The sequence below is a fragment of the Colossoma macropomum genome, unplaced genomic scaffold, assembly GCF_904425465.1.
Source record: "Colossoma macropomum unplaced genomic scaffold, Colossoma_macropomum, whole genome shotgun sequence".
Taxonomy (NCBI): Eukaryota; Metazoa; Chordata; class Actinopteri; order Characiformes; family Serrasalmidae; genus Colossoma; species Colossoma macropomum.
Genome location: NW_023494789.1, coordinates 44,988,950 through 45,008,959, shown reverse-complemented (window position 1 = coordinate 45,008,959; position 20,010 = coordinate 44,988,950). Strand labels below are relative to the sequence as shown.

The 20,010-nt window shown below is 39.0% G+C and overlaps 1 protein-coding gene across 1 annotated transcript in view; it reads right to left on the bottom strand.

The window, feature by feature from the left end:
• The window catches only part of ptprfa (protein tyrosine phosphatase receptor type Fa), a 241,253-nt gene that overhangs the window by 184,585 nt on the left and 36,658 nt on the right, over positions 1–20,010 (bottom strand). The window contains 2 exon segments of the mRNA XM_036571461.1: positions 11,198–11,339; positions 13,043–13,188. Coding sequence (XP_036427354.1) covers positions 11,198–11,339; positions 13,043–13,188 — 288 coding nt within the window.

Genomic DNA, 20,010 nt, shown 5'->3' with positions numbered 1-20,010 from the left:
TTATTACATTTATCTTATGGTCAAAACGGTAATGAAACCTCTGGAAATGATATGCTCAATAAAACCTTTTGGAGAAAACACTAGAACAGTTTGGTTCTATTGATATTTTTAAAGGAAAAATCCACAGTCTTTTCAAAATCTTCATATAATTGAATGGTTATGATATTAATAAAGTAATTCAAAAGGTTTTCATGTGAAACGGTGCATTGCAAAGAAATGTATACACTCTAACTTTGTTACAGTGGTGGTCACAGTAAACCTACACATGTCTTCTGAGGTTTTACATGTAATGGTGCAAATAGGTGTAAAACTGAAAAACGGTTTTCTTTGAGCACTTTTTTGTCTCAAAATGCCCTGCACAAATCTCTCTGCCATGAATAAACTTTAACATACATTATAGCCAAAATAGTATCTCAAAACAATCATAAAACAATGTCTCAGGCATCAGGAAAACTTTTTATAATTTTAAGTAATAACTTTCTGTATAAAAAAGCTTTTAGACATATTTATCAGTAGTCTGGTTCCTATCACCACCACTGTGAACAAATATAACTAGGAAAGTGTCTCTAGAACAGAGCATTTCACATCAAACCACTGAATGATTATCTTAATGATTTACTTACGCAAAATTTTGAATGTAATAATTTTACAGGTAGATTCACTCAAAAGCAGCCCCAAATATTCTGTAATAACTCTTGCTAGGACAAAGCAATCTGAACGAAACTACGTGCAATGTGCTCCTCAGTATATAGAGCTTTGAACAAGCTTGGAAGCCCCTGCATTGAAGCAATGAGGTTTTTTTTGGTTCAGATTGCTTCATCCTAATGCGAGTTACAACAGAATATTCGGGGCCTCTTCCAAGTGAATCTCCCTGTATTAAACATGCTAATGCTAATGCTAAACATATATACAAAGATATATATGTTCAAACATTTGTAGACAGCCACTTATCCGACTTCTTCTTGAAATCAATAGTATTAATACAGAGCTTGTCCCCCCCTTTACTGCAGTAACACCCTCTATTTTTACAGAAGTTTTAACACAAGATGCTGGAACATTGCTGTGAGTATTTGACAGTATTCAGCTACAAAAGCATTATATACTTTAACTCATCCCAAAGATACTGGATGGTGCTTCATCACTCCAAATAATGCAGTACCATGCTTTACTATGGGGATTATACAGCAATGGGTTCACCGTAAAGGTGCAGTAATTGATTTTAATCCAATATACTTTTTGTCAAATTGGGCGAATATCTTCTCACGGTTCATTAGCTGTCCATTCTGTGGGTGCACTGGAGAAAAATCCAGTGTTCGTACACAGCCCTAACTCTCTAAATGGGAAATAAACACAGTGGCTCGAAATGAGCCACATGACACTATTCTAGCCAATCAGCAACAGGGGACTTTTGTGCTGGTGCCCAGGACAGGGGAAGGGGAGGGGCTGAGTGCTAAACTCCATGCATTGTCAAGAAGAAGAGATGGCTGAGAAACAGTCAAAGAGGAGAAGATCTGAAGAACCAAGATTGAGAAAGAAGTTCTTAGATCAGGTAAGGGTGAAGAACCGCGTTAACATCAGTGAGGCGTCTCAAGGGCGGAAAGACATCTGACAGTTGATAAGACTGAAGCTTCCTATTCACCAGCTTCTTGTTCAAATTTTTCCATTCCTCCCTAAATGGTACAGTAGTTATAATCTGCCACCTCTTGTTTGAATTTTCCCATTCTGCCTTAAATGATGCAGCAGTTACATTCTGGCACTTGAGGCACCATAACACAGGCAGCTTTTGTACAGGCATGATATCTGCCTCTGGAACTGAGCGCTCAACCAGCGAAGCTCAACAGTCACGTTCCTGAAACAATCTATGTTAGGCACAATAAATATGACATTAATAGGATATCAATTCACCCAACATGTTTAAAAGTTCAACTATGTTCATGTGTGAAAATACTACTGTCTTGCTTCAGTTTGCATGATTTACACCAGTAAATGAATGATGAGTTTTAAACAGGTGATAAATGAGTTTTACCTTCACCTGGGGCTGGTGAACCACCACCAGGCAAAGGACTCATGTATAAATTCTAAGGATGCATCAACATAATTTTTTTCAGACTGAGAACAAGTATGTGTTTTTAAGTACTTGCCAATACTGATTCCAATATCACAATGAGTAACCTAGTTAAAATTAAGTTGTTAGTGTAAAATGAGTGCAGTGTACATTAACAGTTTAGTCACTAAAATCTAGCTGATTTTACATGATGTGCAACAGCTAGCTATGCCAACACTAGTTACCTTGGATCGAGCAGCGCTGCACTGGAGAATAGTGGGTTTTGTTCCCATTCAGAAAAGCGCTCCTGTGCTGCTGTAAATAAAGTATGTTTCATATTTTTGATCCTGACTGCTCATCTGTCTCTCTCAACAACAGTCTCTGTAGCACAGTGACAGCAGGTTTCACATCACTCACAGCTCACTTGTTGAGTTTTACGTCTTGTTGGACGTCTTGGCTGGTTGGCTGGTTGAGCTGTAGATGTCCTCTAAAGCCAGACATACACTGTGCAATTTTAGAAATCTTGTTTCTTAGTCATTCATGCTATACGTTTGACTAGACTTTTGTTTACAGACAAAGTCTGTGATTTATACGCTCACACAGTACAAAATCGCTTGGCCTGATTAACATGCTACATGAAACACAGCTTTTAAAGACAGATTTCTTCATGAACAGCTTCCAATAAAGTCGTTTCATTCAAAATAACATACCGCATGTCCAAGTATCAAGCACAAATGCTGAGAAACTGAGCAGCTTTGCCAACTTGTGCCACACTGTGCAATGAAACTAAAAGCTGGCACTGATGTACATGGTAAGACAATAGAGTTTCTCTACAGCCGATTTTGCAAAGAGAATTAAAAAAAAACAAATGTGCACTGCTAACCTACGTGTCTTCACCTGTCCTGGGGAAGATGTGATTGTTTTTGTTTAAAAACAGGCTAAAATCACACAGTCTATTCTAATATGGCAAGGCAGGATGTTTCAACTGACCAGTGACAGCCACTGTGCCAGCAATACTTGACAAGCACTAAAAATTAGTGTACAGCTATAAATTTATGACGTATGGCATCAGGCTATTCCTTGTAAGAGTATCATCCTATTAAATAAACATTGCATGTATTAAATAAAATAAATAAATAAAATAAATTGTCTTGACAGCATAACGCCTGGCTGTCAAGTACACACTTACTCTCAGTTAGTGCAGTAATACATCAGTCAACTCTGCCACTTTTCTAACGTCCCTGAGGGAGGAAATACACACCCACAATCCTTTAGTGACTCACTCATCAGATTACTAACAAACTCAGAGCTACGAAGACGCCTACAGTGGTGTTATGTAGTGCAGATGAATGAAGACTAAGGTTGACTGCGCACTTTAAAATGTGTACAGAATATATGCAACATAAGCAAAGGTCAGTTTTGCCATGCATGACATTGACAGTGACAGTTGTAGTAATTAATTTGTTTTAAAGGGTCTCATGGGTGCTCTACGCCCTAGATCTAGTACATCCAGTTATACACACAAGCACACACAATAATGATCCTGAAGACATATTCTTTCTCTGCCCTTGTCGTTTGATTACATACTGTACAGAAGCACTGATGAACAGCAGTGGAAATCTTAGGCTCAGCTGTTTTCCCACAGGCTGTAATGACTGTCTTCCCAATAATGGTGTGAGGAGGACTATAATCTTCAAACATGAAATTTCAAATCAATGCAAGGCTACTTGTGTGTTCTGACGTATGGTTTTCGCCCCCGGAATGGAGAGAGAGGATGAGATGAAAATAGCTTGCAAATGGCATTGGCTTGCCTGTATGTAGCAGAGTGAGAACTGGCTCAATCCAAACATACTGTGTGCCAGAGTTTTCACACTGATCCCAGTTACCCGTAACAAAAAAAAGTGCCACACCTGTAACGCAGTATATTAGATCCATAACACATACCCTTACTCATCAAACCCAAAACACACAGTGCTTTAGACCATTAACATAGACCCATAACATATAAAGCCTGTCAGAAATATAATACTAACATAACATAGACCAGACCTATAGTCATAAACATAATACAAACATAACACCGTATTACAAAGACCAAATCTAACTGTAGCCACACCTGCTAAACACAACGTGTCAGGTCTGTGACATAGATTGAGTCGGACAAGCAACACACAGCATGTCGGACCCCTAACACAGAGCAAATCAGATCTGTAGCACAGACCCAAAACAAACTGCGAGTTAGACCTATCATACACAGCACAACAGACCTGTAACTTAGACTAGACCTGTGTCAGACCCATTACACAGACTTGAGTCAGACCTGTAACGTTCAGTGAGTCAGACTTAAAACACTGACCTGTAATACAGTGCATAAGACCTGTGTCAGACCTGACACACAGAGCATGTCAGACCCCCTTACACAGACTTGTGTCAGACCCATAACACACTGCATAACACTCTCATAACACAAGTCAGACCTGCAACACAGATTGAGTTAGACCTGTAACCTCACAGCGAGTCATATTCATCACATAGATTACGTTACACTTGTAACACTTAGCATGTTAGACCCATAGCATAGACTTGTGTCACACTCATAACACAGAGTCAGGGATGCACCAATATGGGAATTCTGGGCCAATAACCAATATTTTACATGTACATATCTTATAGTGTCTTCCTGCCTCCAGCTCTCAACAAAACTCTTGACAGGTGTCTTCATGAAAAATACTATTTTCTAACAAGCGCTGCACTCTTTCTGTCATTTGTAACTGCAACTGTGGCACTATGCCATGTAGCGGCACTTTATTGTAATCAGTACAGTGCACCGGGAAAGGCGCTGCCAAAACTGGAGCAGCAGTAAAAGCATGGCTGTAACTAGCTATGAGTACACCAAGGTCCAGACCTCAGTAGTTTCAGAAGGGTTTTTAATGTCTCCATTCATGATTTTTGATGTGGAAACAGCACCATTCTGATAATGTGGTAGCCACTCAGGGGCACAGTCCTTACAGGTCCACCCAGTCAAACAGAGAAATGATACTTATTAAGCCACATTTTTTAAGATAGTGACATTAGATTTGTTTTCCGCGAGTGCTGTTGCTGTGTTATGCTCAATCAAATCATTACGCTCTAAACCATGCTTCGCCTTATTTTCTCAGCCCTTCAATAACTGCTTAGCAACTGTGGCTATCTGCAATAGCCTCAAGCTGCTTCATTATTAGCACCCTTTTTGTTCATAAGTAGCATGAGGACACCCTCATCACATCCTCAGCAGTTTGTGAATGATTTTATGAAATTCAATGTAAAAACAGCAATGACACAACACAAACAGAAGTGACTGGCTCCCATTTGACCTCAGAGCAACTTTGACTTCTTGAGATGTAATGGTACAGGTAGGCAGCACACATACAAGCTATAGGCTAACATACCACATAGCAAAGTTAAATGTGAGAGTTTATAAGGGTACTTTAACAGATTGATACATATTTGGCAGTCAGTTTAGTCACTGTGATGTAAGTCACTTTTCTGCAAAATGAAAATGGAAGACTTTTGTCCTAGTTACGGCCCTGGGTAGCACTTATACAAAAGCTTTACTCTGTGACTTACAAAAAAGTAATACAAAAAAAGTTTTTTAATAAATAAATTCTTCGTTGTTATTTAATTAATAGAACTCTTAAAATATTTTTGTAAAAAGTGTTTGCTTGAGCCAGCTAAAGGCACGGTACACGTGTACGCATGATCAGGATGGTACTGGCTTCAAAACTGCCTATGGTAAATGCCACTAGACATGCAGCATCATGTGTCCAAAAACTGTGTTTAAACAGCGTTTTAAGTGTTCTTGTATATAAAAACTTGGCTAATAAACTATTTAGATTCTGAAAAAGTTTCAACAAGCCAAATGTACCAGCGTGAATGGGGGAGAACACTGTAGAGACTCCCAACAATTACATACATATACAGCACACCAAGCCATCATTTGAGTTTGTCGGGGCTGGTTGGTATTTGTTGGGCCCCTGAGGTCTCTGAGATGTTTTTACTAGCTGAACTCCCTTACCGGAGGCCTTGCGTGGCTGCGTTTACCTGTATGCCTGCATGGTGATGAGTTTCGGTATGTTTTGCTGGGTTAAATTAGGCATGTCTGGCAGCTCTTTGTCTCGAAGCTGAACTTGGCAATGAAGCAGAAGCTTGACGCTTATCAGCATGTAGTATCAGCACCTCCATATTCAACACGCCCAAACACGCTCCACTACAGCACTACAGCACACAACACGACCCCACAGTGAGAGATATCTCTTGCATGACAGCCATGTGTATGTGTGTGTTTAATCTACATGGTCAATGCAAAGGCATGGAAAGATCACTCCATCAGAACTACAAGCTCTGAACACAAACATAAACACACACACACTTTTGGATGTTCAAAGTTCAGTTAAAGTTATCAACTCAGTTGATTTCAGGTGAGTGAGACAATTCTAAGCTGGTTCAAGCGGGATGCATATATATATGTTTGCTGAGTGCAGGGGTAGACATAATAATTTTAAATATCACTATGCATTTTTTAAGGTCATGCTTTTAAAAATTTTGTGTTTTCTAAATAAAGTTACTCTCTGTAATGAACTTGTGTTTGTCTGTCATGGAAACTGACAACATACTTGACAAACCATCACTTTATTCTCAAAGTCATACTCCAGCCGCAAAAATTCTTTCTTTCACTCAACTCTGAACTTTCTGATTCATTTTTTCGTCCATAGTCGTCATCATCATAGGCTGACTCTTTCTTTAGCCACACTTTAAAAACCAATCTCAGTAGGCTACAAAGAAAACTAAAAAACTCAGAGTTCTAGAAAAAAGTTGCTACTTCCTGTCACTTCAGCTATCACGGTGGTAAACTTAATGTTAAACTCAAATTCCAACAAAGTGTGATTTGATGTAATTATTTCCATGTCTGATCAGACAGGCGCGGGATAGTTAAAAGTAGTTGTTTTGTTATTAATGACAGATAATTTGTGAATGTGTGAAAATTCAGCAGGTGTGGCTGTTTGTTGAGACATTAAATGCAAGGCAAATAAACTCCAAGGCAAGTGACCACTCAGACACAAGCTCTACATTTTAGCAGCCAAAATTTAAAATGTTGTGGCCAGAGGCACTGGGCAATAAGCAATATCAGCCCCTGGATAATTGAATTAATGCTAATTTTGTAGTTTGTATTATTACAAATGTACAATAAGTACAGAAGAACCAAACCGTGTTTTTATTGTGACACATTCAGTAAAAACACCATTAGTAGACAACACGTATGGTATGTTTGTGCTTGTAGCATAGGGAGAAAGAGAGAGAGAGAGAGAGAGAGAGAGAGAGAGAGAGAGAGAGAGAGAGAGAGAGAGAGAATCCACTACAGACAAAAGGTGAAGAGGTTCACAGTGAACAGCTGAAACAGCACTGTTACAGTACAGCAAATAAGAGAAGACAAAAAGCCTGATTTATAAATTCTGGTCTGGAGGATTAATGTGTGTGTTACAAAACCAGGCAGGTGGGTATTCAGCAAAATAATTACATGAGAGAAAAAGGTTTTAGTTTGTCTTTTTGTAACACACGTACGCCAACACAGCCACTGGGCAGCTAAACCACCGAAGGCCTTTATGCAAGACAAAAGCTTGATACTGAGGAAATAAAAGTAGAGGAAAAAAAAACTGTTGGTGAAATATAACTGACAAAGTACTATACATTTACTAAACTACCTAAAAACTACATATTCACCCAACCAACTTTTTCTCCACCATTACTAATTATAATCTGGACTCAAGACATCAGTCAACACAGAATACCAACCCAATACCAGTAATTTAAATAAAAGTGACTTTGGTCCAAATTAATGTAGGGCTGCAGGTAGGGGTGGGTGATATGGCAAAAAAGTATTATGACGATGCTTCAAGAGGTTTTCACAATACACAACATGTGACAATATTTATTTATTCTGACATCTGATAAGTTGGAACAGACGGATGAGTGCCACACTTTAAAATGCTGTCAAAAGCTATGAATACTGTGATTTGTATTCAATATTTCACATGTTGTGCTGCCAATTATGCTCTCTTTGCATTCAAACATACAGTTGCAAAGGTTTTTTGAGTATTGATAATATCCACAATATGCTCAGAAAAGCATCTCATGGAATGTTGTGGTATAATTCATCACGATACCAATACATTTTGTTATATTGCCCAGTCCTATCTGGCTTAACTTTTAGATGATGTAATATCTCACCACTGTTAAAAGTCTAAATCAGTAGTACAAAGACTTAGCAGCACAGAGATTATTCTAAAACATATTTCATTATTCAAAAATAGCCAAGGAAAATCTGTTGGTTTTCATGTTAGATGAGCAACAGAGGCTGTCTCAGCTGAGCTAACGGGCTAGACTAGAGCTAGCAGTTACACAGTCAGATGCTGATGAGTACTTCTGGGCTTATACATGAGGTCTTTTCTCCTCAGTGGATGATCTGCCTTTGTTAGTTCATCAGTATCTAAGTATCTATTTTATTGTTTCTGGTGCTAGCTGACACCAGCTAAAGTAACTTGTGGCTTCTAAGGAATGGATTTTGTTGGGAATTTTTTTTTAGTTAGTGATAAAGCCAAACTACCTATGCCTTCTCAGTCACACCCTTAACAGTGCAGTCGTATTTCATAGTAGAGAAGTACAATATACATATTCAATCATTATTAAACTATATCATTGTTGAAGTCCAGAATCATCCAATAGTATACAAGAAGAAAAAAAAAACTACAGCACCTATGTATTTTACCTTAAAAGAGGAATTAAAATTGCTATAGTTCTCCTCTAATAATAATACATTTTCACCAGTATCGCTGTCACCACGGCAATGTTTTCTTTTCTGTATGCTGCCGTCAGACTTGTACCACTACGAGGTAGACAGTATTTTCAGCGCCAACATGTCAGACTACACAAACCCTTCAAACTCCGAAAGAGGAGATATGTAAGTCCAAACGTCAATTCTACACTCTCATAACTACAGAATTTTACACAAGTTTCATTGTAGACAATAAAATATTTATAGTAGTTACTGAATAATAAAAATAATAGGTTAATTACATCCAAAGCTCTAGGTGAGAACAGAAACATTAGATGCATTTCTTATATTTAAGCTTTTGCCATGCTAAGATGGAGTTTTTTCACAGGGTAAATCCAGCTCCAGTGCAACCCCCTGCGCTGCAGGCAGTAATTATCTGAGTGCCAGAGCTGCACTTAACGAGAAAAGCTTAAAAAAGGCACAGAGCGTGACAGCCTGCAGCCATGGATCCTCAACCAGCTCTGACGAAATCAGCCCTACATCTCACACACTGCACACAACACACACACTCACACACTCAAACTGGGAGCTCCAAGAAAACATATTTCTAAGGGGGAAACTTTGTATCAGTCTGAGAGGGGATGAAATAATTTCTGTTGGACTTCATCTTTAATCTTTCCATTGAGGAGAAGAAAATAAAATTTAAAAACGATCCACCCAAAGAAAACAGAGCAAAACCAATTCCTAGAGATTCAGACTCGGAAGCCACAATCAAATAAAGACATGAGTCCCTGCACACGGCGTACGGATATGTACCAAAGTCAGATGCAAATCACTAAATCCTAAAGCTGCATTTACATTACAGCAAACCGAAATGCTTACCTCACAATCTGTTGGACATTTTGTGGTGTGACACTAAAATACAAGAAAGTTTAGCTCTCCTGTTCTCAAGCTCTAAGATAGTTCTGTGCACCGATGAAAGGCAGGTGAGAAAAGGTCTAAAATTCTTTTTAAAAATTTTAATTTCTTCCATCAACACTGATTTCAGCATGTAGTTTGAATGGCACATGACGTAACGCAACGGGGCACTTTCTGACAATCTCATTTGCAGAAAATCTCAACTTTTTTACCTCTTTTTTAACTCTGGATGCTTTGCACCGCTACCTCTTGCTCCCACAACCCCCCGCACACACAGAAATAAATGAGAAGCAAAACGAAAATCGACTTGCTGTGCTGTAACATAAATGCAGCGTAAGCGTGGAAAATATGGCGAAAATATCACAATGCTTGAAGACATTTTATATACCACCTGCCCTCAAACTCCTCTTGTCAATTCTCTTTTAATGTACAACTGATATTTCTAGCTTTAACTGTTTATTGGCCAAGTATGCTGACACACCCAAGGAATTTGGTTCCAGCCGCTGGTATCTCCCTAGGATTAAATGCAATATATAAACCAAGTAAACATAATTTACAGAAAATACACTACATAGTATACACTGTATACAAACAGAACAGAACTGTTTTTCTCTTGCAAGCAGTAATGTCTCTGCACACTTCTACATGCTTAACTGGAGTTTTCTGGTGGGGACTTCTCAGACCTTTATGTCATGTCCATTGGCTTACGACAGGCTTATTGTCTGTTGGACAATGTTGATGAGCGCAGCATCGCCCCCTACGTTGAGCGCCACCTTCACAAGTGTTGGATTAGGTTAGAAATTTCACACTAATCTCTAAGAAGTCGACATACCCATTCACATGGAACCCACCCACCCAAAATTTCTCAAGGCTGTCCCCAGGCATACTCATTACAAAATTACGTCTGGCCCCACGAGACTACTGAGAATGAACAAAAGGAAATATTCCACCTAGAGCAAACACATGGCAAAATACATTCCTACAGAGACATATTTAGAAACCATATTCTACCCAACCATCAGTAATCTGCACACAGCATAGTCAAACAGATAAAAACAATACATTAATCAACTCCAAACAACACATACACCTTATCAAATGAAAGAGAGAGAGAGAGGGAGGAAGAGAGGGAGGAAGGGAAGGAGGGAGGACAGGAGGGGGAAGATGAGATTGGAGAATGAAAATAAAAAGGAGAAAGAGGCAGACAGAGAGAGAGAAATGAGAATAGGGAAAGAGAGATCTAAAAGAAGAGAGAGAAAGAGAGAGAGAAAGAGAAAGAATGAGAATGGAGAAAGAGAAAACTAAAGGGAGAGGGAGAGACAGAGATAGAGAGACAGTGAGAGAGAATGAGAATGATAATTCAGAAAGAGAACTAGAAGAGCTCTGAGAAATGAAAGTGTGCAGTACAAGAGTAAAGTGTGCTTTACCTTCCAGCACAGTGAGTTTGGCGCTGGTGTTGATCTCCCCCACGCTGTTAGTGGCCGTACACTCATAAATCGCCTCATCTCTGTGTGTCCTCAACGGCTGGATCCTCAACACCGAGCCTGAGCCATCATCAAACTCAATCACCTGATGCACACACGCACACACACACACACACACACACACACACAAAATATCAGATATCAAACAAACCTCCCAGAAATCCATCTGCATCTTTATATACACACTTTACAATCAAAGAAGCAGAACTCAAACACACATGCATTTACTGAATCACCACACAAACTTGCATCCCTTTCTTTGATCATACCAGTCAGCTACACACTTCTTGACAAGGCACACACACAGGCACATACACACATGCTCACAGACAGTTTGATCATCCACAGAGGGCTAATGTCTGAGCAGCATCTTCTGATACTCTTCATTTGGCGTTCACAAAAGAGAGTGCAGCACCACTGGGGTTTGAACCCCACATCAGTCAGTTCGCTCACAACACACACACTCACTTTGATGTGTCTGATGAAAAGCATACAATTACATCTGACCTACTAACCTGAGTTCAGCTAATAGTTAACCAAACTTACCCCCCGGCTTATAATAGGGTTGGCCAAATAATAGACATTAAAGGTCATTTATCATGGAAAAAAAGTTTTTTTATTTAAAGAGTCTGATGTGAAATATTTTTAATAAACATACAGTTCAAACATGTGCTCCAGTTCATGCATAAGTGTGAAAAAACCCTGGGTTGAATTCACTGTTTTTGTGATGTCACAAATACTAATGCATTCATTCATTCACAACCTGTTTAATATTAAGGAATAAAGAGAGGTTGGAAAATGACCAGTAAAAAATTACAGATTATTAAGCATTCTGTGTTTTTGATGCAAAAAATACAAAAACAACATGTATGTCCATCACAATCCTGAAATTTTAGCTGATGAATAATTGCTTACAAATAATAGCAATTAACAACTTAATTGTCTTTTTCTGTTCATAACAATTAAAGTGTGAGTTAACTGGACAAATTAGCTGGTTAGCTGTCTTGATTCCTAGCTGTCCATATTCAATACTCTTAACTGGCCACAGACAAAGCTGGAGCTCAAACAAGCACTACTCATTTCTGCCCTCACCAGCTGCTATAACTCTTGTCAGAAGTTGGAATTTTTGTTGCTTTTGTAAGACCCATGATGTGTCTCACTAAACGTTCTCTTTTATTTACAAGTATTTGCCTCTACTCAACTGATGAAAACGCATCCACATACATATTCTGTTTGTTGCTGCATAAACACAGGACTGTGAAAGCAACTGCAGAAAATAATAGCAATCAGCTTAAATCATTGCGATCAGCTCAAAAAACTTCAATCAGGTAATTACAGTAAAAAACTGTTGTGACAGGCATCATATCACTTGCTTGTAATGTTGCAAGGGACAACAGGAGCGCAATGTGATTGCAGTAGGGCAACTTGGAAATCCTTCTGACTCTTAAGCACTTCATCGGTATAAATTATACTAGTGCTGGTCCTTAGTTGCTCCTTTGACTTTTAATTCTGTGGTTACAGTGTTAACACAGATTTATTTCCGGGTTGTCATAAATACCCCAATCACCAACAGCAACCCAGAGGTCAGAAACTGACCAAAGACGAAAGGGTTAAAGGGGGCAGATAAATTGTGCACCAACTGATGGGCTACTGTAATTGTACACCCATATAGTGGACCTATAAGGTAGGAGTTTATAATTAAGTAGCCAGTGAGTGAAAGCACAAAATAGGTGTTTTGAATAAAGTAGATGGCGAGTGTTTTTTATCAACACAAACACACTCACACACCTCAAAGCGCTGGGAGCTGACTTTCTTCCCCTTTTTCATCCAGGTGATGCGTGGTTTTGGCTCCCCCACTGCCTGGCACACGAAGGACGCCACGCCGCCAGAGATACCTATCTGATCTTCAGGAGACTTGATGAAACTGGGCATGCCTAGGAGAAAGAGGTGGGGGGGAGAGAGAATAATTCTTTAGATCGCCTGTGTAAGACATCTCAAACTAGGCTGCCCTTAAAAGCTTGGGGTGACCTAACTTCAGAAATTTCAGGATGGTTATCAGTGTGGAATAACTTACATAACAGACTTTTACTTAAAAGAAAAAAAATACTATGTATATATATTTATATATATATATATATATATACACACAGCCTTTATTACTGATGATGGCTGTAATATCTATCTACATTGTGAGATCACTAATCTATGTGATTTACCCTAACGTGGAGAAGATGAGCACCAGCCGGTGCATTCACTTCAAGGATGGAATAAGAACGCGGTGGTGTTACAGTTTCAGCAGGTTTGTGTGAGACTGAATAATGGCTGCAAAAATAATATACAAAGAATTCCCTAACACTGCCATATGTGCCCAAATTACTCTTCATCAGGTACTTAGCCCAGATATTTCCTAGATATCTTCCTATTTGTATGTTAGCAAGCTAGTTTACTTCACATCATCCAACAAGCTAGAAATCACTAAGCAGCCGATCTAGGATCAGTTTGTTTTACACTACAGCCATAAACAGCCAACAAGCCACAGTGTACATGCTGATTTACTTACAGCTAACGTTAACTAACAGCAGAGGAGGGAAGCTACGCTAACACGCTAATTTAGCGCTAGATAGCTAGCTAAATCAGTTAGCTATTACCAAGTGAAGACAGATTACCAACTGAATTACAACTCATCATCTGAATTTTGCCTGCTACTATATCACGCTGCCTCAAACAAAAATTATGTATTATGTAATAATGTATTAAAAAAATACAATTAAAATTAACTTACACTAACCTACCTCATTATGGAACAATGCTAGGCTACTGGATGGTGTTAATGTTAGCTAGCTATCCTCAATGACTAAACAAGGCATCAAATGAAGTTAATGTTACCAGCTAGCTATTGAAGCTAATTATCAAAAATGAGATAGAAGCTGGCATCATATTCTTATCGACTTTTCCGTCCCACCTTAAATGATGCATTAACTACAGCACCATTTAAGGTGGCACGGAAATTTTGAATAAGAAGTTGGCGATTAAGAAGACAGCTTCAGCTTCATTTATCAAAATTACTTAATTTTCTTAATAACCATGATACAAAATGATAAATCTTTTACTACTACTACAACAACTAATAATAATGTGACCAATGTTAATTCTAAGAATAACAGTGTAGCTAAAGAACTAAACCCTTTCCCTCACCTTTTACGGTTCTAATGAGTGAGTTTACATGACGGTTAAATCAGGATGGTCCACTGTGTTTCCATTGAATTTAAAATTCTGAAATGAGAACATGATTCTGCATGTGAGCGCCCAAGCTGCAGCACTTGCTGATGCGCTGGATTAAAGGAATAGTTCACCAAAATATCAGTTTTATAAAATTCCCCCTTAACCCAAATGTAGACCGCTGGTCAAGACGTGTTTGGTGTCTTAAGTTTGTTTCTTCGGTTTTGCACTGCAGCTACGAGACAACTTTGACAGAAGTCCGTATGACCCAAAAAGATAGTCCATAGATGTCCATTACTTCTTAGCTACATTTGCCTCACAGCTTCGGTACATAATTAAAGAAGCAAACCAGACGTCTTGACTGATCAACTACATTTGGGGTAAGGGGAACAGTGCGAACCATTTTTGATTAACCATTCCTTTGAGCGCTGATTCAAGTGCATTAAGTCACCGTAACCAGCACTAGGATAAAGCCCTAAGGATGCACACTTTGATGAACATGAAGCTGAGTGAAGCTAAAAATACCCATGCAAAGGACATATATTCCCATATATTTTTTTAAAATATGTGTGAAGTTTGTAATATATTTCCATACTTTGACATACACTGGTCACTTCATTATGTGCACCCCTTGTATCTACACCTTGTCCATTTTATCAGCTCCCCTTACCATATTGGTGCACTTTGTACAAATACAATTACAGACTGAAGTCCATCTGTTTCTCTGCATTCTTTGTTCCCCACTTTTACCCTGTTCTTCAGTGGTCAGTACCCCCACAGGACCACCAGGTATTATTTGGGCAGAGCAGGCATTATTTGAATGGTGGATCATTTTTAGCACTGCAGTGACACTGATGTGGTGGTGGTGTGTTAGTGTGTGTTGCACTGGTCACAGGAATGTGCCCACAGGACACTGCCGGCTGGATATTTTTGGTTGTGACACTGAGGTGTTTAAAAACTCCAGCAGCACTGCTGTTTCTGATCCACTCGTACCAGCACAACACACACTAACACACCACCACCACATCAGTGTTACCGCAGTGCTGAGAATGATCCTCCACCCCAAATAGTACCAGCTCTGTGGGGGTCCTGACCATTGAAGAATAGGGTAAAAGGGGGCTAACAAAGTATACAGAGAAACAGATGGACTACAGGCTGTAATAGTACGAAGTGCTCTATAGTACAATAGTATAGACTCCTATATGGTAAGTGGAGCTGATAAAACAGACACTTAATGAAGTGGCCGGTCTGTGTATATATAAATAAAAACTGACACAACTTTATTTATTTAGTCTACATGTGTACAAATATATTGCCATGTACAGTATCTCACAAAAGTGAGTACACTCCTCACATTTCTGCAAGTATTTTATTATATCTTTTCATGGGACAACACTATATATACTTGGATATAACTTAAAGTAGTCAGTGTATAGCTTGTATAGCAGCATAGATTTACTGTCCTCTGAAAATAACACACAGCCATTAATGTCTAAATAGCTGGCAAGTGAGTACACCTCACAGTGAAAATGTCAAAATTGTGCCCAATTGTGTCGTTGTCCCTCCCTGGTGTCATGTGACTCGTTAGAGTTACAAGGTTCCAGGTGTGAATGGGGAGCAGGGCTGTTAAATTTGGTGTTTTGGGTACAATTCTCTCATACTGGCCACTGGATATTCAACATGGCACCTCATGGCAAAGAACCCTCTGAGGATGTGAGAAATAGAATTGCTGCTCTCCACAAAGATGGCCTAGGCTATAAGAAGATTGCTAACACCCTGAAACTGAGCTATAGCACGGTGGCCAAGGTCATACAGCGGTTTTCCAGGAAAGGTTCCACTCGGAACAGGCCTCGCCAGGGTCAACCAAAGAAGTTGAGTCCATGTGTTCAGCGTCATATCCAGAGGTTGGCTTCAAAAAATAGACGCATGAGTGCTGCCAGCATTGATCAGACCATACACCGCACAATGCATCAACTGCATGGCTGTCATCCCAGAAGGAAACCTCTTCTGAAGCTGATGCACAAGAAAGCCTGCAAACAGTTTGCTGAAGAGAAGCAGTCCAAGAACATGGATTACTGGAACCATGTCCTGTGGTCTGACGAGACCAAGATAAACTTGTTTGGCTCAGATCATGTCCAGCATGTGTGGCGGCGCCATGGTGAGGAGTACCAAGACGACTGTCTCTTACCTACAGTCAAGCATGGTGGTGGTAGCATCATGGTCTGGGGCTGCATGAGTGCTGCCGGCACTGGGGAGCTGCAGTTCATTGAGGGAAACATGAATTCCAACATGTACTGTGACGTTCTGAAGCAGAGCATGATCCCCTCCCTTCAAAAACTGCACCGCATGGCAATTTTCCAAAACGATAACGACCCCAAACACACCTCCAAGATAACAACTGCCTTGCTGAGGAAGCTGAAGGTAAAGGTGATGGACTGGCCAAGTATGTCTCCAGACCTAAACCCAATTGAGCACCTGTGGGGCATCCTCAAGAGGAAGGTGGAGGAGCGCAAGGTGTCTAACATCCACCAGCTCCATGATGTCATCATGGAGGAGTGGAAGAGGATTCCAGTAGCAACCTGTGCAGCTCTGGTGAATTCCATGCCCAAGAGGGTTAAGGCAGTGCTAGATAATAATGGTGGTCACACAAAATATTGACACTTTGAGCACAATTTGGACATGTTCACTGTGAGGTGTACTCACTTGTGTTGCCAGCTATTTAAACATTAATGGCGGTGTGTTGAGTTATTTTCAAAGGTAAATCTATACTGCTATACAAGCTGTACACTAACTACTTTAAGTTATATCCAAGTTTCATTTCTATAGTGTTGTCCCATGAAAAGATATCATAAAATATTTGCAGAAATGTGAGGGGTGTACTCACTTCTGTGAGATACTGTATATGCATATATTGGCATGTTAATTATTTGAAAATGGCACAGTTAAACATATGTAGCACATGTATTTTAAAACATCACATATGTTAATATGAGCAAATATATGTACAAGTATCTTTCTTTCACATGCGGTTGTTTTATTTTAGAACACTTTCTGCACACAAAAATGTAATGCTTTGAATTTACTTGATTCAAATGTGTACATCATTTCCACATGAATAAAAAGAACTACATCAACACAATTACTGCTATAAGTAAGTGAACTAAAAGCCAAAAAAGTTGATGTAATATATTTTCATTTTGTGGAAACAATGTGCACATTCGTAGCTAATTCAATGTATGCAAAGGTTTTATTAATGTAAATTTCCTGGTACTAATAGTAAATTCAAAACAGTGCTTTATTCACTGCAATTATTTTAATCTCTGTTGAAAAATCACAACTTCAATTTTAAAAGAAACAGTGTTCTCAGATATTTGAGGGACAGTGTACATTAAAATGAAGCTCAGAGAGAAACAGAGGACCTTCTCCATCTATTGCACTGATTAATGATGTTAATGCTGAACAGTGCTGAACATGTCCAGTTAGCCGAGTAATGGCCAGATAAGGGTGAAGACTCTGAGGTCTCTGAGTTCGACTCATCCACGGAAACAGGAGCTATCAAAAGCGTAATTAAATGCTGTGCAATATTATGAAAGCGCTATGGCAACCCAAAGTCCTGAAAGCACAGCGGAACAGCAGGATGACATGTAATTAAAGATTCCAGCCATGTTCAGAACAACAGGGTGGAACAAACAGATCTTATACACACACACACACTGCACTGTTTACGACCCTGTCTGGATACAAATACATAATACAAACCTGCTGCCTCAGGGGGGCAGAGTGTGTGTGTGTGTGTGTGTGTGTGTGTGTGTGTGTGAGAGAGAAAGAGAGACAGAGAGAGAGACAGAGAGAGAGAAGTGATCTCTCTCTCTCTCTCTTTCTTCTTTCTCCCTCTTGATCTCTCTCTTTCTTCTTTCTTCCTTTTTATCTCTCGCTCTCTTCCGCTTTTTCCAGTTCTTTCTTTGCTCTTCCTCTCTTTTTTTCTCTCTTCTACTCCTTATCTCTCACGTTCTTCTTTCTCCTTTTTTCCTTTTTATCCCACACACACACACACACACACACACACACACACACACACTTTCCCCTCTCATCGGTCTCCATCTTTATCTCTCTCTTTCTCTCTTCCTCTTTCACTTTTTCTACCTCTTTATCTATCTCTCTTTTACTGTTTCTCTCTCTTTCACTCTCTCCATCTTTATTTTCTTTTTTCTTGCTTTCTTCTCTCTCTTTGTCTCTGCCACTCTGATTCTTTTTTCTCCCTCGTATCCCTAACTTTTTTTTGTTTATTCATCTGTCTCTCTGTTCTTTCTCTCTTTCTTTATCTGTTTCTTTCAGTTGTTCCTTCTCTATTTCACTATCTTTGTTCTCCCTCTGTATATCTCTTTTTCTTCCAATTGCTCTCTCTCTCTTTCTTCTTTCTCCCTCTCTCTTTATTTCTTTTCTCCTTCTTTATTTTTTTTTCTCTTTCTTTCTCTCATGCTCTTTTCCACTTTCTCTGTCCCCTCTCCCTCTTTATGTCTCTCCCTCTCTCTCTCTCTCTCTCTCTCTCTCTAAATCATAGTGCAGTAATGAAGTCATGGCCACCCAGACTGTTTTTATGCAGTTTATGGTTTATGGCAAAACACACTCTCTCTCTCCTTCTCTCTCTCCCTCTCTCTCTCTCTCTCTCTCTCTCTCTCTCTCTCTTTCTCTCTCTCTCTCTCTCTTTCACATACACACACATGTATAAACAGAATGACTCAATTAAACACACAATGTCTTCTCACTTCATTATAATTATACTGCAGCTGTTCCATTATTACACTCAAGAACAACAAACACCACCAAAGTGATGTCTTACATAACTGCTGATGTATCATTATGTATCATGTATCTTATCAGCTTCTCATAACTGACTCTAATTGATATTATATATAAACCTGAACTCTTCAAACTACAGGCTTATTAGTCAGTTATTAATCTTTTTATTCAGGAATTTGATTGAATGCTGTTCAAACTATGCTTCACTTTTAATCACTTCTTAATGCTGCCTGATTTATTTCTGTAATGAAAGCAAATCAACAATTAGAGTTTCTATAGTGATGCGAATTGTGTTTTGTATGCGATACATACTTATTTGAGAGTTATATAACCAACATACTGAAGAAAAACGGTACTTTTTTAGCGATCTTGTGACAAAACATCCAAAACTGAGTTAGTTTGCAGCTGTACATATTCATTAATAAATACTGTTAAACTCCTAATGTCATTGCTGCTGATATTGATAAACCTGTTTGCTACTAAAGCTGCTCTGGTGACGTTAACACACAAGTTTTATTACACATTATTATAACCTATGAATAGCTCAACCAGTTTGCATTGAATTCCATGTACTTACTGAATAATAAGCCTTACAACCTAACTTTATAAGTTGTCTTTATTTTATCTGCTACGATAACTGACTGCTGTTATGTTAGCACCAAGCTAACAACACATGCAATGAGTTTCATGTTACTTTTAGCAGCTCTACCACTTTTTGAAAGCTGGAAAACAGGAAA